This window comes from Sciurus vulgaris, assembly GCF_902686455.1.
Source record: "Sciurus vulgaris genome assembly, chromosome: 6".
In the NCBI taxonomy this organism is placed as follows: domain Eukaryota; kingdom Metazoa; phylum Chordata; class Mammalia; order Rodentia; family Sciuridae; genus Sciurus; species Sciurus vulgaris.
In genome coordinates, this window is record NC_136466.1 from 31,114,503 (window position 1) to 31,136,749 (window position 22,247).

At 35.8% G+C, this 22,247-nt stretch overlaps 1 protein-coding gene and 1 long non-coding RNA gene across 5 annotated transcripts in view; both read left to right on the plus strand.

Moving 5' to 3' along the window:
* The window catches only part of RAD50 (RAD50 double strand break repair protein), a 93,363-nt gene that overhangs the window by 50,846 nt on the left and 20,270 nt on the right, over positions 1 to 22,247 (plus strand). For 3 of the 4 annotated variants that reach the window (XR_013764500.1, XM_079144106.1, XM_079144107.1), the window contains 2 exons: positions 764 to 891; positions 2,404 to 2,628. Coding sequence is in view for 3 of the 4 variants with exons in the window: in XM_079144106.1 (XP_079000232.1) it covers positions 764 to 891; positions 2,404 to 2,628 (353 nt within the window). In the remaining variant the exon portion in view is untranslated. Of the gene's footprint in view, positions 1 to 763; positions 892 to 2,403; positions 2,629 to 11,224; positions 11,684 to 22,247 lie in introns of those variants that run through there. The other variant, XM_079144108.1, reaches the window with a different exon arrangement.
* Positions 6,024 to 7,114, plus strand: LOC306663766. Its single transcript, XR_013764529.1, has 2 exons — positions 6,024 to 6,527; positions 6,636 to 7,114. It is a non-coding gene; the product is annotated as an uncharacterized lncRNA (long non-coding RNA).

The following is a 22,247-nucleotide window of genomic DNA, read 5'->3' on the forward strand; positions in this document are numbered from 1 at the left end:
TAAACCTGAAAGCAGAGGTTGTATCTGACATAAACTTACAGAATTTCATTGTCTTGACACATGAAAAGACAAAGTACAGGGAGATTTCAACAGTAGTGATGATCTCTTGTGATTTTTTAAAAATTAGATTTATTTTTAACTGATACCATAAAGACATTAAAATTGTACATATTGATGGAGTCTTGTTATCTTTTAGATCAACAGACTCCATATCAGGGTTTCTGGACAAGATGATCCACTAGGATGTAGATACTAAATATTAAAATGTCTAATTTTGGGGGGTTGGGGATATAGCTCAGTTGGTAGAGTGTTTGCCTTGTAAGCATAAGGCCCTGGGTTCAAATCCCCAGCACCGCAAAAAAAAAAGTCTAATTTTTTATTTCATCATATAAAATTCCTATTTTGTATGTGTTATGAGGAACATGTTTAATAGCATTTTTAGCCATATACTTCATAAGTTAACAAGTATACAAAGATATATGCTCAAATGATTTGTTATGGGACCACCTCATTAAACAGGAAAGTAGCTTTTTACATCATGGTCAGGAAAGGGCAGTAAAAGCTGCATTATAGAAGATGTCCCTTCTGTAACTGTCAGCCATCCAGTTTAGTCTAGTCCTAGAGATAACTTCACACTGGTTTATTCTCCCTCCGTCCAGTTTAACATGATTCTAACATGATTCAACCTGTTGGCATGTGCCTGTTATGGATCTCATTTAGTAACTTGGTTATTTTCATTAACTGACTAAATACTTATATTTAGATACAAGAAAGGTGGCTACAGGACAACCTCACTTTAAGAAAGAGAAATGAAGAGCTAAAAGAAGTTGAAGAAGAAAGAAGACAACATTTGAAGGAAATGGGTCAAATGCAGGTTTTGCAAATGAAAAAGTGTGTTTTTTAAAATAATTTTTAATTTAAATAAATTAAAGTAATGTGAAGAAATTAAATAACTATTCTACAGAAGAATTTAAGCCTCAGCCTAATATCCCTGGAGACTTAACAGGAAGGTGGACAGGGTTTTTATATTTCATGACCTTAAAAATTGAATTACTAAAGAAGTAACATAAAATTGATAATCACACTGTGGGAAGGGGCAGTAATCACTCAGTATTATGTCAAATCCCCAAACTTCTGCTGACCTAGCACAGAATAATGGTACTGAGCACAGGGGATGTATTACTGTGGATCCTACCTGGGTCATAGCTTGGACAGTCTATAATATTGTCAGTGGAGTTATTTCCAGAGCAATTTGCCAATGGAGACCCATGTCCCAGTTATAATTTTGTGCCCACTAGAATAATTTGAGTGTGTGTGTGTGAGTAAGTGGGAGATATTAGTCAGACTCTTCCTTCAGTTGGTATTATTGGTACTTACTGTGGGTGCTACCTTCTTGGTACAACAGGTTCCTGCTTTGTCTGCTTTCGAGTTAACGTAGGAATTCTGAAAGAACCTGGTTGATGCTAAGACACTAAGCTGGTATAAGAGGTTGTACTTGACAGATACTTAAATTTGAACCTCCTCAACTGGTTTAATCCAGGTCTCCCTTATTCATTCAACTCTTGCTTGTGCATTTTTCAGAAATCTGGATCAAAAAATGCTTAGGATTTTCTAAAGCATATAGTAAAAGTGAAGTTCTAATTTAATTTGTAAATAACAAATGGTTGACTTGTGTTAAGTACTTGATTTATCTATTTAAAATCTCTTTGAAATATCAAAGACCATAACTGGAAGAGCTTATTATCTTTGGCTTCTTCATTTTTTGTGGATTTGGACACCAAGACCAAGAGAAGTCACAGAAAAAATTATGATGAAAGCCAAGAATGTGACCCCAACATCCCCTTAGCTCTCAAACCTCAACTCTAACAGTATGATATTAGTGCTTTCTCTGGCAAGTTGTAAAAGGAAGACTTGTGTAAGAAACTTTTAAATGAAATAACTTATTCTTTGCTACTGAAGACCCAAACCAGGTATTTTTAAAATTTCTTCTGTGATTAGTACTTGTGCTTTTTACATTCAGACTACTAAATTCATCTGTTCTTTTTCAAACCTTTCTTCAACTAGGATTCATCAGAAATGTCAACAGAACATACAATCAGGCCAGCTCTCAGATGTCTATAAACTTGAGAGCAATGTCTAGCTCATAAGAGGATGCTTAATAAGTAAACAATTGTTAAATAATTAAAAAAATTTTAAAGTGTACATTGAAGCCTGTATAATCTGCCAGATTATCATAAGATTTTACTTCTTTTTGGTCAGTATTACAGTTTTTATACTTGTGTAAGAGAATTTTTTTCACAGAGAAGTTCAAATTTTTAATAAAAATTACTGTAGAAAACTTTATTTCAGATAAAACTAGACTGCGTTGAACATATTGTGAACAAAAAATTTTCCCTTTTACAGTGAGCATCAGAAGTTGGAAGAGAACATAGAAAATATAAAAAGAAATCACAGTTTGGCATTGGGGCGACAGAAAGGTTATGAGGAAGAAATTATTCATTTTAAGAAAGAACTTCGAGAACCTCAATTTCGGGATGCTGAGGAAAAGTATAGAGAAATGATGATTGTTATGAGAACAACAGAGCTGGTAAACAAAGATCTGGACATTTATTATAAGACCCTTGACCAGTAAGTATTAGATGAAATTTTGTTTCCATTGTCATGAATATATTTTAGTGTTATTTCTTCTTTTTAAATTTATTTTATATATGCCATGTAGAAAAATATATGTATGTATACATATATTTACTTAATTATGAATGTAGGATATAAAGCATGTTAGTATTAAAACGGAGTACCTCTCCCTACCAATCCAGTAATTCTACCATTATCACTAACTGGCCTCCACTTAGATGCGCCTCCCTTTTCACAACCCTTAGTCATCTCCACTTCCTGTAACCAGTGACAAAGACTTTCGCTTTCTCTGCTTTTTAAAAACTAGGTTTGGGGCTGGGGAGATAGCTCAGTTGGTAAAGTGCTTGCCTTACAAGCGCAGGGCCCTGGGTTCGATCCCCAGCACCACAAAAAAAAAAAAAAAAAAATAGGTTTATCATATTTGTGTGGCTTTTGAAGCTTTGTAAAAATGGTATTATATTCTGAGTATTCATTGAGGACTGTGTTATTACATTCTTCTGTTTTTATTTATCCATGTTGCTCATAGCTGTAGGCCATTCATTTGCACTGATATACAGAATTTTACTGTGAAAATATACCACTGTGTATCCATTCTCCCATTGGTTTTTTCCAGTTCTTTACTAATACAAACTTTGCTGCTTGGAACATACTTGTTGTATCTTCTGGAACAAAGGCATAATAAAGTTAAAAATGTGGTGGTGGGTTTCAGCGTTTGCTCACTTTTACAGTCCATTGTTTCCAAAAATGGTTTTGCTAATTTACACCATTAGCAGTATATAAGACTTTTCATTGATGCATTATCTTCGTTAGTTTTGTAAATTTCTTAATATTTGCCAGTCTAATGGGCTTAATAAATCTTTGTGGTCTTCATTTGTAATACCCTTATTTATTAACATGTAGTAATTGTACATACTAATGGGATTAGTGTGATATTTCTGTGTATGCATATAGCATGCACTTATCAAATCCATCCACCCTTTTCCCACCACTTCCCCCAACACATACTTTTCCCAATCTCAAGTAATCACTATCCTTTTCAAGTCAACATTTTTATTCTTCCACACATGAAAGACAACATGTGATACTTATCTTTCTGTGTCTTTTTTCACTTAAAAGTCTTCTAGTTCAATCATTTTGCTGCAATGACAGGATTCCCTTCTTCTTTATGGCTTATGTATATGTGCCACATATTTTTTATCCACTCATTTGTTGATGGGCACATAAGCTGATTCTGTATGTCAGCTCTTGTAAATAGTGCTGCAATAAACTTGGGCATGCAGGTATTTAATGAATATGCTAGTTTCATTTCCTCTGGATATATACCCAGAAGTGGAATAGCTGGGTAATATGGTAAATCTGTTTTCAGTTTTTTGAAGAATCTTTGTTCTGTTCTTCATGATGGCTATACTAACTTTCATTCCCTCCAAGAGTGTACAAACTCCTTTTTCTCCACATCCTTGCCAGTATTTTTTTTCAATAATAACCATTCTGTGGCATTAAAATAGTTATTTATAATACCCACTCAGTGGTATCTTATTGTAGTTTTGATATGTGTTTTTTTACCTTACAACTAATGATATTGAACATTTTTCATTTATTTGTTGGTCATTTGTATTTCTTCTTTTGAGAAGTGTCTCTTCAGATCATTTGCCCAGTTTTTAATTGAATTACCTGTTAAGTTTTTTGAGTTTTTTATATATTCTGGATATTAACCATCTGTCAGGCATATATTTTCTCCCATTCTGTAGGTTGTCTCTCACTCCATTGATTATTCCTTTGCTATGCAGAAGACTTTTTATTTTTATCTGTTTTTTTCTGTGTGTGTGTGTGTGTGTGTGTGTGTGTGTGTGTGTGTGTAGTACTGGGGATGGAACCCTGTGATACTCTACTACTGAGCTTACATGCTCAGCCCTTTTTATTTATTTATTATAATTTTGCTGAATTGCTGAGGCTGGTCTCAAACTTGCAGTCCTCCTGCCTTGGCTTCCCAAGTCTCTGGGATTATAGATGTGTACCACTGTGCCTAGCAGAAGCCTTGTAGTTTGATGTGATCATGTTAATCAGATTTTTGCTTTTGTTCCCTGTGCTTTTCTGTCCTTTCTAGAAAACCATTTCCTGTACTAATGTTTTGAAGTTTTGTCCCCATGTTTTCTTCTGGTAGTTTCAGAATTTCAAGTCTTAACATTTTACTCTTTGGTCCATTTTGTGTTGATCCTTGAACAGGCTGAGAGAGAAAGGTCATGTTTCTGTCTTCTACAGGTGGATACCCAGTTTTCCTACTGCCCTTTATTGAAGAGGCTATCCTTTGTCCAGTGTGTGTTGTTAGTACCTTTATTGAGAATCAGGTGACATTAAATATGGGGGGATGGGTATATCTGGGATGTCTGCTGTTCTGTGGTCCATTTTTATGCCAATATGATGCTATTTATAACTGTAGTATATTTGGAATCGGGCATTATACAATGTTTCCAGCGTGGGTCTTTTGCTTGAAACCACTTCAGCAATTCACAGTCTTTTGTGGTTCCATATTAATTTGAGATTGTTTTTTCTAGTTCTGTGAAGGATGTCATTGATATTTTGATTGGGATCATTTTGCATCTGTATATCACTTTGGGTAGTGTGGACATTTTAACAGTATCAAGTCTTCTAATCCATGAACACGAGAGGGCTTCTGTGTGTGTGTGTGTGTGTGTGTTCAGTTTACTTTATTGGTGTTTCATAATTTTTTTTTTAATTGTAGAGGTCTTTTACTTCTGTGGTAAATTTTATTCCTAGGGAGTTTTGTTGTTTGTTTTTTCATAGTTATTGTGAATGAGAGTATTTTCATGATTTCTTTCTCAACAGATTCATTATTGATACATAGAAAAGTTACTTATTTGTATGTGTGTGTGTGTTTATTCTGCTACTTAACTGAATTTGCTTATCAGGTCTTACAGTCTTTTGGTGGAGATTTAAGTTTTTCTACATATAGAATTGTATCTTCTGCAAACAGATAATTTGACTTCTTCCCTTCTTAATTGTATGCCTCTTATTTCTTTCTCTTGCCTAATTTTCTGGCTAAAACTTCTAGTACTACATTGAATAAGCACAGTGATAGTGGACAGCCTGTTTTTTTTTTTAATTATTTATTTTTTTTATTTTTTTACAAACTACATTTTGATTCATTGTACACAAATGGTACATCATTTTGTTTCTGTGGTTGTAGATGATGTAGATTCATACCATTTGTGTAATCATACGTGTACATAGGGTAATGATGTCTGTCTCATTCTATGATTTTTCATATTATGTATGACAGGCTGTGTTCTTGTTCCTGATCTCAGAGGTACTGCTTTCAGCTTTTCCTCATTAAAAAAAATTTTTTTTTTAGTTGTTGATGGACCTTTATTTACATGTGGTGCTGAGAATTGAACCCAATGCCTTACACATGCTAGGCAAGCATTTATGTTTATGAGAGGTATTGACCGATAGTTTTTTGTTGTTGTTGTTGTTGTTTTCATCCTTTTCTGGTTTGGGTAACAGGGTAATGCTATCTCATAAGATGAGTTTGGAAGGGTTCCCTCCCTTTCAGTTCTGTGGAATACTTAGAAAATAATTGGCATTAGTTCTTTAAAAAGTTTGGTAATCTGTAATCCCTGTTATTTAGTAGTCTAAAGCAAGAGGATCACAAGTTTAAGGCCAGTCTTGGCAACATAGCAAGACTCCCCTACCTCCCACCCAAAAAGAAAAAAAGTTTGGTAAAATTCAGCAGCAGTAAAATTATCTGGTCCTAGACTTTTCTTTGGGAGACTTTATTACTAATTCAGTTTCATTACTTGATTTTGCTCTAGTCAGGTTTTTTGTTTGTTTGTTTGTTTGTTTGTTTTCTTGTCCTCATGGTTCAATTTTGGTAGGTCTTTTTTTTTTTTTTTTTTTTTTTGTGGTGCTGTGGTTCGAACCCAGGGCCCTGTGCTTGCAAGGCAAGCACTTTACCAGCTGAGCTATCTCCCCAGCCCTGGTAGGTCTCAAGTGTTCAGAAATGTGTCCATTTCTTTTAGGGTTTCCACATTTTGGCATATAAATTTTTATAATCCTAATGGTCCTTTGTATTTCTGTGGCATAAGTTGTAATGTCTCCTTTTTCATCTCTCGTTTTGAGTTTTCTCTCTTTTTTCTTGGTTGGTGTAGATAAAGATTTGTCAGTTTTGTTCATCTTTTTCAAAGAACCTACTCTGTTTCATGAATCATTTTTTTTTTTTTTTCTATTTCACTTATTTCTTCTCTGATCTTTGTTATTTCTTTCCTTTTACTAATTTGGGGTTTGGTTTATTCTTGCTGTACACAGTCCATGAGATGCATCATTAGGTTGTTGATTTTAAATATATGTTTTTTAATGTAGGCACTCAGTGCATAAACTTCCCTTGCAGTACTTATACTGCTTTTGCTACATTGCACATTTTTGGAATGTTGACTTTCCATTTTCTTTCTTTTTTTTTTTTTTTTTTTTTTTTAAAGAAATTTTAAAATTTTAGACAGGCACATTGGCACATGCCTGTAATCCCAGCAGCTCAGGAGGCTAAGGCAGGAGCATTGCAAATTCAAAGCCAGCCTCAGCAACAGTGGGGTGCTAAGCAACTCAGTAAGACCCTATCTCTAAAGAAAATACAAAATAGGGCTGGGGATTGTGGCTCAGTGGTTGAGTACCCCTGAGTTAATAATTTTTTTTTTTATTTCCCTTTTTACTTCCTCAGTGATTCAGAGTGGATCATATAGCTCAATGGTAATGTATGCTTTGTGTGCCTGAGGTCAGGTGTTCAGTCTCCACTGGAAAAAATAAATGTGTTGATTCAGTCTCCATGCATTTGTATAATTTCTAAAATTTCTTTTATTGTTGGCTTCTGGTTTGTGACCAGAAAATACACTTGTAGGCAGGATATGATCTTTTTTTAAATTTGTTAAAACTTGTTTTATAAACCAATACATGGTCTATTCTAGAGAATGTTTCATGTGCTAATGAAAAGATTTTTTGTTCTATAGTTGTAGGATGGAATGTCTATAAATGTCTGTTCAGTCCAATTGATCTACAATAGCTCTGTTTATTGATTTTTTTTTGGTGGGGTCTGGGTGATCAGTACATTGATGAAAGTAGGAAATTGAAATCCCCCATTCTTATTGAAGCCTGTCTCTCCCTTTAGGTCTAATACTTTATTTTATAAAATAGGGTGCTTAGGAAATGAAATTGACCAAATTATATTGTGTGCATGTACAAATATGCAATAATGAATCCCACTATTATATGATTATAATGTACCAATAAAAATGAAAATAAAAATAAATTTTTAAAAATTTGATCCTCTGGGGCTGGGGAGATAGCTCAGTCGGTAGAGTGCTTGCCTTGTAAGCACAAGGCCCTGGGTTTGATCCCCAGCACAAAAAAAAAAAAAAAAAAAAAAAAAAATAGATCCTCTAACATTAGCTGCATATAGACTTATAATCATTCTTTTTGTTGAATTTATCCCTTGATCATTTTATAGTGACCTTCGTTTCTTGCAGTTTTTGTCTTAAAATCCATGTTGTCAGATATAAGTATAGCTATCCCTGCTTGCTTTTGGTTTCCATTTACTTCGAACATCATTTTCCATACTTTTACTTCTAGTCTGTGTTTCCTTACTGGTGAAGTAAGTTACTTGTAGGCAGCATATTGTTGGGTCTTGTATTTTATCCATTCTGGCAGTTTATATCTTTCAATTGGAGAACTTAGTCTGTTTACATTCAAGATTATTATTGATATGTAAAGACTTATTCCTGTCATTTTGTTGATTTCTTCTAGTTGTTTCAAATTTTTTTTGTTTTTTTTGGTTCAGTGGTTTGCTGTATTGCCAGTGTTTGATTCTTTTCTGTTTCTCCTTTTTGTATGTAGTCTTCTAGTGAGATTTGCAATTTCACATGCTTTCATGATGGTAGTTCTTTATCTTTCCCTTCTGAGTGTAGGACTCCCTTACACATCTTTTTCATAATAGTCATGAATTCCCTCAGTTTTTGCTTGTCTTAGAACATCTTTATTTCTGAAGGATAGCCTTGCTGGGTATAGAAGTGTAGTTTGAGAGTTATTTTGTTTCAGGACTTGGAATATATCATTCCATTCTCTCCGGGTCTATAAGATATCTGCTGAGAGTCTGCTGTTAGTCTAATGGGAATCCTTTAAATGTGGTGTGGTGTTTTCCCCTAGAAGATTTTTAAATTATTTCTTGGACTTATACTTCTGACAGCTTGTGAATACTTTTTCTGATTATGTCTTTTGGCAGTTCTCTAAGCCTTCTGTACATGGATATTTATCTATGTTTTTTCTGAAGATTAGGAAAGTTTTCTGTACCTTGAACTTTTTTCTCCTTGCCTTTGGTTACTCCAGAAATAAATACAGGTGTATTAAAGTGGCCCATAGGAATGAATCTAACATAATTTTCCCATGTACACATATGAAAACAACACAGTGAATCCCACCATCATATACATCCATAAGAATGGGACTCTTAACTAGAATAAGATACATTCTGTGCTTGAATAATTATATGAAAATGGTTTTTGCCGTCATGTATAATTAAAAAGAACCAATAAATAAAAGTAAAGTGTTTCATAGGTCTCAAATAACATTCCCTCCATTCCTTCCTTTTCTTCTTCTTTCTTTCTTTTTTCTTTTTTGTTCTGTCTCAAGATATTTCTAAAGACTTGTCTTCAAGTTTCTAGTTCAAATCTTTTTTTATTTCACTTAGTATAGTTTGTTGTTGAGACTTGCAACTGTTTTTTGTTTGTTTTTAACTTACTGAGCTCTTCATTTCCAGGATTTCTTTTTGATTCTTTTTCAGAATCTCTCTTTGCTGAATTTTTCACTTATATCTTACATTATCTTCCTGATTTTATTTATTTATTTATCTATATTCTCTTGGATCTCTTTTAGCTTATAATTGTTGTTTTAAATTCTATGACTTTGATCCATTTCTACTTCTTTGGAATCTGTTTTTAGAGAGTTACTATGCTCTTTTGAATGCCTCACATGACCTTATTTTTTCATATTTCTTGTGCTCCTACATTGAGATTTGCACATCTCATGGATCGTTATCTCTATTATCTTTTACAGGATGGCCTTCTTAGTAGCCCCTTTCTCCTGAAGATATGTCTTGGGATATGAGTTTGTTATGCAGCAGTGGCTTTTAATTCTGTGTGGGAACCATAGTGTAGTCTCTATATAGCTTCTTGGGTTATGATAATGATTTTGGCACAGTGCATTCTATGGTCAAGTCAGAGAGACCCATCATCTCTGCAGACCATGCAAGAGTGGGGACACGCTAAAAGTTTTAAGAAGTTGTGGTGTACATAGCACCCTGGGTGCAGGGTCCTCACAGTGGCTACTCCTACAGTGGGGGTGGTGGCCCCTGTCAGGTGTTAAGATTCCTTAGGCACTGCTGACGCTAGCTATGCTACTGACATGGGCCTCTCTGGCATTCTGGCCCCAGCAGTAGTGAGGGACATGAATCACTTGTCCTCCCACCAGATAATGGTGCTAGATGCTCCCTTGGGAGAGGTAGTGGCAGGAACTGTAACATTCACTCTGTGGTGCTCACATTCAGTTCCAGCAGCAGTGTGTTATCAGACAAGGTATGGAGTTGGAGTGGTTGGAACCATGTAGGTGGGGTGGCAACAGGAACTGTGGTGTTCCTCTCTACCACATTGGTGGCAAGTCCTTTGGGATTGGGACCATGGACAGAGCCAGGCAAATTCCTCTCAGAGGTGAGCTCCCCTTTAACTATGTATACCCAGTGGTAGAGAAGTGTCTGGAGCCATGGAGTTGCCCAAAGCCCCCTCAGTGCCCCTATGGGCAGGGCTTCAGCATGAACTATAGTGTTCCCTCCCTGCCCTATCAGCAACAGGCACTTGAGTGTGACACAGAGGAGAGGGGCCACAGGAATCACAGGAGTGCCCTGCCTTTAGTCCTAGCACCAGCACATATAACTGGCCATGCCCTAGACGTTAGAGGGCAAGTGCCCTCTTCCCCTGATTCTTAAGAGTGGTATATCTTCCATATCACAACACCCGTCCCCTACAGTGCAGGCACCTAGCAGGCTTACATTACAATGACTCTGCTGGGCCAAGTTGGGTTTATGAGGCAGTAACCCCCTGAACCAGCTCTGTAGAATGTCTGTGGAGTACCAGAGATGGAAAAATGCAAATGTTTCTGACCCATAGAGCAGTCCAAATTCAGACAGTAACTCACTTCTCAAGATGACTCCTGGCTATATCATCCTGGTGGTTCACTGGGACATGATGTGATATCCTTTTCCAAAACAAGGCTACTGTGCTACTGTGCACATTCCATATTGTCTAATTGAGCTCTAAGTCTGTGAAGATTGTGAAACTTACTAGTATCTAAGATTGCCAGTATCTGCACTGATAGTTTGCTGGGACTTATCTTTTACCTTTACCTCTGCAGTGAGATTTGCCTTTCCCCCACTGTGAAGCTGGGGTGGCAGATGCCAAGGTGTTTTGTTTCTCATGCCATGCTCTTGTCCCAGGTCTCTGAATCTTACAAGGTTTCACTGTCTTTTGCTGATTTCCAGTTATTCCTGTGGTCATTCACTTTGAAATACAGTTCTACACCTGTTACTATGGTTCTCCTTTGTGAAGGAGGTGGTAAGTGCTGAGCATCTGTTTAGCCATCTTGGATCATTCTGATCCCTCCTTTCTTATGATGCTGAATTTCTTTTTGTCTTGATGGTCATATTATTTCCTCTTTTATTAAATGTTATGTCTTTGACACATTTTTTATGTATTGCTGGCCTTTTTTTTTTTTCAACTGATTCATAGGCATTCTGTATCTCTTCATCATTTTAATTCTTTTTAAATTTTTATATAATCTGGGAGCAGCGGTGCACACCTGTAATCTTAGCAACTTAGGGAGACCCTGTCTCCAAATGGGGGGAAAAGAAGGACTGGATATGTGGCTTAGTGGTAAAGTCCCTCTGAATTCAATTCCCGGCACCAAATAAATAAATAAACAAACAACAAAACAAAACAATTATATATATTACAAATGTCTATTAAAGCTTTATGATTTTACTTAGTGTCTTTTGATGACACTTTGATTTTAAGGTAATTGAATTTATCAGTCAGTTCTTTGTCTTGTTCAGAAATCTCCCTATTCTTACATTTTCTTCTAAAATGTTAAAGTTTTGTCTTTTTGCATCTAAGTACATTTAGTTATTTAATTTTAAATTGAATTTTATGTACAGATGTAAAGTGTGAGGTAGAAATTCAATTTCATTTCTTCTCTTACAAATAACCAGTTGTCCCAGTTCTGTATATTGTCATTTTTTTCTCATTGATATGCCACATCATTTCTGTAATATATTAGAATGCCATATGTGCATGGTTTGGTTCTAGGTTCTCCTTTCACCGGTCACTTTGTCTATCTGTGTGCCATTACCAACAAAACATGGTTGCAATTTCTGCAACTTTATAATATTTCCAGCATGTGGCAGAATTTTTTAGTTGAGTCCGACAGTCTTTATCTTTTACTGAACTTAATCCTTTCTTATTCATTGTAATTATTTAATAGAGCCAAATTTCTGCCCTTTTGAGTAATCCTTTCCTACCTTTTATAGGATTGATACATTGTGTATTCCTTCTTTTTCCCTTTGGATTGTAAATGATTTACTATACTTTTGTTATTTGGGTACTTACCTTTAAATATTTGACATACTTATTTGACTTCAGGTCAAACACATTAATTTTCAAAGTGGCCCTGGAGCAGCATTCAGCACAACCTTGGCACTCAGCCTCCAACCCAGACTTATTAGATCTTGGAGGAAGGCTGAGGTAGGAGGATTGGAAGTTCAAAGCCAGCCTCAGCAACTTAGACCCTAAGCAACTTAGCAAGATCCTGACTTTAAATAAAATTCTAAAAAGCGGTATGGATGTAGCTCAGTGGTTAAGGCCCCTGGTTCAATCCATGATGCCAGAAAAAAAAAAAAAATTTGGTTTTGTCTTTTTTTTTTTTTTTGTATGAGGAATTGAGGAGCTTAACCACTGAGCCACATCCTGAGGCCTTTTTTATGTTTTATGTCAAGACAGGTTCTCACTGGGTTGCATAGGGCCTCACTAAGTTACTGAGTCTCTCTTTGAACTTGTAATCCTCCTGCCTCAGCCTCCTGAACCATTGAGATTATAGGTGTGTACTACCATGCCTGCCCAATTTTGTCATTTTTTTGACACATAAACATTGTACATATTTATTGAGTATCATGTGATGTTTGATAATTGTATATATTGTGTGATGTTCAAATGATACCTATCTCTTCATATAGCTATCATTTCTTTGTGGTAAAACATTCAAAATCCTTTCAGCTTTTTTGAAACTTAAGTATATTACCATTGCAGACACCTTACTGTGCAATATAACACAGAATTTATTTATTCTAATTCTTAGTACCAGTTGACCAGCCTTTCCCCATCCCTCCATTTCCCCTATCTCTCCAGCCTCTGGTAACTACTCTGTTATTCTCAGCTTCTTTGAGTTCAACTTTTTAAGATTCTACATGTGATCATATGGCATTTTTCTGTACCGGTTTATTTCACTAAACATAATGATCTGCATTTCCATCCATGTTGTTGAAAGTGACAGGATATCATCCTTTTAGGATTGAAATGTATTCCATTGTGTGTATTTACCACATTTTCTTTATTCAGTTGATGAACGCTTAGGTTGATTCCATTTCTTAAGCTATTGTGAGTAGTGCTGCAATGAACATGGGCATAATGTCCTTTTGACATATTGATTTCATTTTCCTTGAAAATATACTCAGTAGTAGTATTGCTGAGTATGGTAGCTCTATTTTTAATAATTTGAGGAACCTCTATACTGTTTTCCATAATAGATGTGTTATTTACATCCCCACCAACAGTATCTAACTATCTTTTCTCCACATTCTTACCAGAACTAATCTTTGTCTTTTTGATAATAGCCATTTTAACTAGAGTGAGGTGATATCTCAGTATACTTTTCATTTACATTTCCCTGATATTACTGGTACTGAGCATACATCTGTTGGCCATTTGTATGTCTTATGAGAAATCTATTTAGGTCTATTACACATTTTAAAAATGTTTTGTTTAATTTTTTGAGGGGATTTTTTGGGGTTATTGTTTTATTTTTGCCATTGAATTGAGTTCCTATTTCTGGATATTAACCAGATGTGTAGCTTGCACATACATTCTCCCATACTCTAGGTTGTCTCTTCACTCTCTGGATTGCTTCCTTTGTTGCACAAAAGTTTTATAGTTTGATGTACTCCCATTTGTCTATTTTTGCTTTTGTCTCCTGTGCTTTTGGGGGTCTTTTACCAAAAAATCCTTGCCTATTTCAATGTCCTAAAGCACTTCCCCTATATTTTCTCCTAGTAGTTTTGTAGTTTCAGCCTTTAACATTTACTTATTTATCTATTTTGAGTCGATTATTGTATAGGGTAAGAAATAAGTCCAGATTTATTTTTCTGCACGTGAATGGATATCCCTTTTTTCCAGCAGTATCTGTCAAAGAGACTACCCTCTCCTCAGTGCATTTTCTTACCACCTTTGTTGATAAGTTGACTGGAGATGCATGGGTTTACTTCTGAGCTCTCTATTCTATTGCATTAGCCCATTACTGTGCTGTTTTAATGGCTATAGCTTTGTAGTGGTAGTGTATTTTGCAGTTACTTAGTATAATGCCTTCAGCTTTGTTCTTTTTGCTCAAGATTACTTTGCCTGTTTGGGTTTTTTTTTTTTTTTTTTTTTTTTTGTGGTTCCATCTGAATTTTTAGAAAATTTGTACTGGTTCTATGATATTTTGATAAGGATTGCATTGAATCTGTAGATCTCTTGGGGTAACATGGACATTTTAACAATATTGATTCTTCCAATCTATTAACACAGTATATAAATATTGCCACTTTTCTTGTGTCCTCTTCAGTTTCTTTCATATATGTTTTATGGTTTTCTTTGTAGAGATTTTTCTCCTTGGTAGTTAAATACATATGCTAGGTTTTTGTTTTCATAGCTGTTGTAAATGGCATTGCTTTCTTGATTTCTTCTTCACATAATTTGCTACTGGCATATAGAAACATTACTGATTTTTGTGTGTTGATTTTGTATCCTGCAACGTTGGTAAGAAATTAAGGTTTTGGAACAAGAACATAAGCAAGACTTATTAAAGCATCCTTGCCCAGTAGACTACACATATACATATTTTTCCCTTTTTTTTTTTTTTTTTTTTTTTTTTTTTTTTCATTAATTCTCTTTAGGCTTTTCCTATGCCTGCAGGAGACATTTTACTTTTAGTTCTTTAGCAACAGGTGCTGTGAATCCAAAAGACTCAACACCGTACATTCATTGAACACTAAGGAATGGGAGACCCAGATCCTGCTGATAAGGATATTTTAAATTTATTTGAAGAAACACAATTCAAAACAGATTTCTGTTAGTAAGAACCTATTAAATGGAATAAGATAATTTAAAGTGGTTGTGATAGAAAAACACAAAAGAGGGAATTACAAAGCAGGAATGGACTGTGTGAAAGGTGATAAATTTTGCCATCATGAAACCTCAGAATTCCATAATACATGGTTAAAAGTACTGTTCCTTAAAACTGAATTTGAATTCTCTTGTATTAAGCAAATTATTTAAATACCCCAAGTTTCCATTTCCTTGTCTTTAAAATGGAAAAAAAGATTTTAAATCCATAATAGCATTCAGTATGAAGAAAGTTAAAAGGAAAACTCAAGGACAAAACTTAGAGTTTTGTCCACCTTTCTCTGTCATGTTCCATTCTTTAATATGAGTTCTTTTTTTTTTTTCATATTGATCATGACCTTTAGTTTATAATTCTGCTTCTTTTTTTACACAGCTTATAAATAGCTTCTTGATTTTACCATAAATATTGTGTTCAATATTTTTCCATTTTCTTTTTGAGGCTATTCTCTTTTTTCCTACATTATTTTATTGAACACAGTGAACATAGTGATGGGATTTGTTGTTACATATTCATACATGCATATGATATAACATTATAATTGGCCAATATTCACTCCCCAGTGCTTGCCTCCTCCTTCCTTCCTTCCTTCCACCCCCTCGTCCCTTGCCTCTGATCTACTCACCTCCCTTTGATTTTCATAAGATCTCTGCCCCCCCCACACACCTTTCTTTTACTTCTTTCACTCTTTCACATTCTTCTATGTAAGTTCTTAAACTCTATTCCTTAATAGCACTAAGGAACTCTATTAAGAAAATATATATATTTTCTGGGGATATAGCTCAGTTGGTAGAGTGCTTGCCTCACAAGCACAAGGCCCTGGGTTCAAATCCCCAGCACCACAAAAAAAAAAAAAAGAAAGAAAATATAAATTTCTTTTGTTCCTATTTAAACTTTTTTAAAGTTTAAATGTCCCCAAGTTGGCTGTGCAGAGGAGACACTAATATTAATTGAATATTTACTGCAGGTTAGTCATAATCTAATTTAATTCTTATGTCTACCCTGTAAAAGATAAGTATTGGAGAGATTAAGTAGACTGCTCAAAATTGCACAGCTGAATGGCAGAGATAAAATTAGATCTCAGACCCAAGAGCTGTGCCTCCTCCTATGCCAGGATGCTACTATAATAGCCCATTTTACAACCTTTTTAAAAAGTAGTATTTATATAATAGTGTTGTAACTGTTACTTAATTCATGCTTCCTGATTTATAGCCACAGTAATCAACTAATTTTCATATATTTTATAACTGCTCATTGAGGTGTGTCCATATGTGATGATACATATTGTCATTATATTAGGATTTTGAGTGCTTATATGCTTGCTTGATACTGTTCTAGACACTAAGTAAGTATACAGGAATGAAGAAACATAAAATTAAGAAAATAACAAGTGATGGTAGGTGCTACAAAAAAAATTAACATTATGAGAGTAACTGAGGGGCTACTTGAAGGCTTTTCTAAGGTAAGACACTTTCTGAGAATGTGACATCTAAGCTGGGCCCTAACTGATGTGAGAGAGCAAGATATGCAAAATTCAGGGAACTTGTGCTCCAGGGGGAAAGTAGCTAATACAGTGGTCCAAAGACCAGTATGAACAGAACATGTTCAAGGAACAGGAAGAAGGAAAGTGTGGTTGAAGAGAATCAGATGAATTGTTGGCAGAGTATGTCATGGTAAACAGTTTGGTTTTATTTTAAGTACATTGAGAAGTCACTAGAGGGATTAAGGCAGGAAAGTAATATAATCCAATTGATAATTTGAAGGAATGGCCCCAGCTGCTATGTAGAAAACAGGTTCTAAGGAGCATGAGGAGACTGCTATGGGGCCCTAGGAGATGGCAACGGACTTGGGTGGTAGTAATGGAAATGGAGAGAAGTGAAGGATCAGGATTTGTTCTGGGAATAGAGTAGACGAGCCTTGCTTCTGAATTGAGGGTAGAGAAGGAAAAGAAAGAATTAAATATTACTTCTACCCTATTTTTACTTGGGCAACAGAACATTGGAGAAACAAGATGCCATTCTTGAAATGGAAAGAATGGGAGGGAAAACAAAGAATTGTATGTTGAACACTTTAAGTTTGAGGTGTCTATGGATTTCTAAGTAGAGATGTCAAGCAAGCATTTGGATATATAATCCAGTCTAGAGTTCTGGGGAGAGAAACTTGGGAATTGTCAGCATAAATGTGGTATTTAAAATCATGGAATGAGATTACATATGGAATGACTAGACAGAGAGGGGAAATCAAGATTCACTATGTTTACAGATAAATACAGTAAATTAACAGCTGGAGAGGTGGGGAAAATTTTTTTAAAGGTGTGGGATATTGAAAACCAAGTGGAAAAAAAATACTTCAAGAATCTAATGCTAGGGGCTGGGGATGTCACCCAGTAGTAAAGCACTTGATTCAATTCCCCACACCACAAAAAACAACAAACCAGCAACAACAAAAAAAATGCTGTTGAGAGGTTGAATAAGATGAGGACTAAGACGTGACCCTTGAATTTGACAAAATGGAGATTGTTAATGACTTTGAGGAATAGTGAACCGAGTTAGGTAGCAAGTTGGTTTTGTTTTAAATTTACTTATAAGTATTGTATTCTGCACCAAAACCAGTTTCCTTTTACTGTGGTGCACTGCCCTGACAACCTGGGGTTTCGTGTGTGTTAAATGAATAGAACGCTACACCTAAAGCCCTCCACCTGTCCCTGCATACCCTGAGAGCCAGTGACAGAGGATCCAGAGAAATTCCCACAATAAGACCTGTCCATCCTCTAAACTGCCTACCAACAGATGGGGGAAAACTTGGTAGGTGCTCCACCCTCTATTGACCTTGACCTATAATCAGGAAGGAAGGATAGTTCACAAAATGCCTTAGTCACAGAGTCATCACACGGAGCACAGCGAGGACATGTGGGGGAGCTTGATGGAGCCAGGCAGGGTGGGTGGGAGTGGGAGGTACAAGGGTGCTTTCCAGCAGTTTAGACCGGTTTAAGGAACAAAGCTGGGTTGTTTGCTGAGATCTGTTATCTGGTAATCAGATGGATTCTTCTAAATGAGAAGAAAAAAGTGGTACAAATTTCCCCAAAACTGTGTCTTTGTGGGCTTATGCTTGCAAACAATGGACTTCTCAAGGTTTATACTGTGAGCCCTAAATTTGCCTTCTTCCCCGGAAGAAAATAAGGTCTAAAATTTCCCTCATTGTTTCACATCTTAGAATAAGGCATGCTATCAGTGTAATTGTTGCATTCAGCTGTCTATTTAAGGTAACACAGGAAATTAGCAGTGCATTTTCAAGAAAAGCTGATTACCATCTGTTATTAGTAATCATCTAAAAACATCACTAAGTAGAAGCATTGGCAATGGTCAGAGACACAGCAGATGAGAAGAGGAAAACATGCATCATTTAGAATGTATTACCTCAGAATATAGTCACTTAAATGATTTTGGAATATTATCACTAAAGGTGTAATGTTCTACTCTGTGCCCAAAATATTCTACTCTCATCTTTTTCCTAGATATGGAACATTGCATATTAGGTCATACTTCTTCTGAGACTCAGAGAAATGTGCAACTTTGACAGTTTTGTATCTGAGGCAGCCATCTTTCTCTCAGGCTGTTGGAGCATGGGTGCCTGCATTCGAGAACTTTGGATGAGGTCTTTATTCAGGGCTCACCTTGTGGCCATCATTCTAGTCCAGACCATGGGGTGCAGTAAGATTTCACATTAGTAGCATCTTGGGAAGGGTAGATTACAAAATAAAAAGATAACCAGTGGCATTTCATATCTACTGAAGGTTATTTTAACCAAATGTTTATCTTGCAATAATGATTGTACATTGCCTGAATTTTAAAAACTGATGGTTAGGAGTCTAGCCACAGGAAATTAGTTTAGTACTTTGGAGGATTGTATCTTAAAAAAGAGCCACTTTCCTTTTAAATGTACAATTTAAGATTGGCAAATTAGGGATTTTGAATTTTGCTAAATAAGAAAAGTCATTAGTAGGTTGGAACACAATAATCATGATACCATATCCCTTATGCAAGAGGACTTTCACTGACCCAGATGTAGGGAAGCAAGATGTTCCACCAGTGCTAAGTTCCAAGGCAGTAGGGAAGCATAGCCACTGTAACAAAGAATAATAATCATAGCCAGTTTTTCAGCAACCTACATATCTCAGAGTTTGGTACAATTTTAAATACAAGGATAAGGATAATATATTTTTGGGAAATGACTTTTGTAAATATAATCTTTACTGCTTTTTTCCAACTTGTTTAATTTTTCATTATTTAGTTTTTTATTATACTTTAGAATTAATGTTGGCCTTTCCAGATAATGTTCTCATCAATGAGATAGCTTTGAGATTACAGGGAAATTCAGTCAAGATTCACCTTTCCTGTGTACTTCTGATTTTGAGCATCAGTTCACATTTTGCACAGTTTAGCCAATCTTCTTAGTAGCTTGAGTCCTGAAGATGGTTTAAGTATGGAAAGAAGTAGAGAGCTGGACAAGTCTTCTAAAAAGCGGGGTTTTGGTCTGTTTAGGTGACACTGTTCTAATACCTTAGATACCTGTTTTCTCATGGTGTGTCTCAGGCATTCAGTTCAATGCTAGTGGCTAAGTTCTGAGATGGTCAGAAAAGTGATCAGAGCAGCAACAAGACCCCTAGCTGGGTGTGATGGTGCACTCCTGTGATCCCAGCCACTTGGGAGGCTGAGGCAGGAGGATCACAAGTTCAAGGCCAGCCTGGGAACTTATCAAGATCCTGTCTCCAAAAAAAAAAAAAAAAAAAAAAAAAATATATATATATATATATATATATATTATATTAAATATATATATATATATTAAAAGGTCTGGAGATGCAGCTCAGTGGTAGAATGCTTGCCTAGCATGATTGAGCCAAGGTTTGATCTCTGTTACTGCAAAATATAATAATAATAAATGATAAAAAGAACCCTAACTGCTCTCCTGGGTAGGCTTAATATGCTGCTTCCTTTGTGACATGAGGCTGGAAGCCATGTATGCTTAGAAAGAAAGTAACTCAGAGGCTCTAAGAAGCTATTCCTTAAATGCCAAGTATTGGAGGCATTGGATAGCTTAGAACCAAAGAGAAAATTCTCTCATAGCTGGGGCAGAAGCTCTGGTAGAAAGACGTGCTGAAGGACGATAGAGTCCGCTAGGCATTTAAAGGTAAAGGCATGTCTGTATACAGAAGGAAAAGGGGCACAGATGGAAACAGCTCCACCACTGGCACATGTCTGTTTTGTTTTGTTTTGTTTTGCAGCACTGGGGATCAAATCTATGGCCTTATATACACTAGACAAATGCTCTACCACTAAGCAGCGTCCCCAGCCCATTGTTGTTGTTGTTTTAAATAGACTTTATTAAAGCAATTTTAGGTTGACGGCAAAATTGAGCAGGAAAAAAAAGCACAGATATTTCCCATGTGCTCACTGCCCTCACACATGTACAGCCTCCCCCACTGTCAGTGTCCTACACCAATGATACATTTGTTATGCTCTGTGAACCTACATTGATATACCATAATCCAAAATCCATAGATAGCATTAATTCACTCTTGGTGACATATGTTCTGTGAGTTTTGATTAATATCTAATGGCATTTATCTATCAGTATAGTATCACATAGAATAGTTTCACTGGCATATGTCTTTTTGTCTTTCTGGCCTCTCGATGCCTCCTTTCAAACAGGAAACATGTTAGACTTTTGTCATTTGTGGGGAATCACATCCTAAAACTTTCATGGATCACCAGAATTATAAATGCCTCTAAAGCCAGTATGCATCCTCACAAAATGCAATATATTTTTGCAAATTTCTGGATGAAATCTTTTTTAGACTCTTAACAAGTATTTCAATATAAGGCTAAAGTAATTTATAAACCATTATTTTCTTAGATATTAGAGTTTCTCACTTCCATTTGGGAACCTGATTTCACACACACACAAAGTATACCATTTCACATGAGTTAGTATGTGCAATTAAACTGAAAGACATGCACACTGCAGGTGGTGGGGCTAATGTATGAGGTAACCACTTGCCTACAACAGTTTCTAGCCCAAGAAGTTCAAATCTTGGCTTCAGGAAAAGGTCATGGACTTTCATGGTCTTTCTTTAAGTTACTTAGTACTAAATATCTATAAAAACCAGAATGTAGCTCAGTGGGACAGCATTTGCCTAGCATTTAAGAGGCCCTGGGTTCAATCCCCAGCACCCCAAAGAAAAAAAAAAATTCAGGTGCTCAGTGTGTGTAAAGTTAATTAGTCCACTGTCAGTAAGCAGGCAGTTAGGTCCACAGGGTTCCTGCCAGGGACAGTTTCAGAACTGCTTTCTTCCATGGCCCCAGCCTAACTCTTACATATTACTATGGTAGCCTACTCTACCTCTTATCTCTTACTATTCCTCCCACCCTTACATACACACTCTTCTTTTTCTACCAGGTTAACCTTCCGAAAGATGGTGGTCCCTATTCCTTTCCTTTTAGGAAACACTTCCATACCTGGCCCTTCGCATTTTTATCTCTCACTCTTTACTGCATTCCTAACCAAACTGAACGGTTTTGTTCCCTTAAAGTACACCACATTTTCCTACACCACTTCTCCACAAAATACTGCCTCGGTGAAACCCTTCCCAGATATTTTTTCCTTCCTTCGTACTCCATAATACTTTGTACACTTAACCCATTCACCTTTGTCTTATAGATAATTTCTGCTTCCCCATACTTCATGATTATACAAATCATAGAACACACTTCAGACTAGACTCAGCTTCATTTCCATGACAAGTGTCTATTGTTTATTCATCACTTCAGTATTACATCAGTGACATATTTTCATTTCCCTCACAATGTCTTTATATATAGTATGCAAATATATCTTTTGTTTTTATGTGAATGGTATCACATTATTTTTCTATTTTCTCTTTTCATTTAACACAACGAAATTCATTTATATTCATGTTAGTACCTCATTACTTTTAATGGCTTCATAATCTAAATGGATATTATTTGCCATATTTAACCAGTGATAGACATACAAGGAAGCTTTTAAAAGTTGGC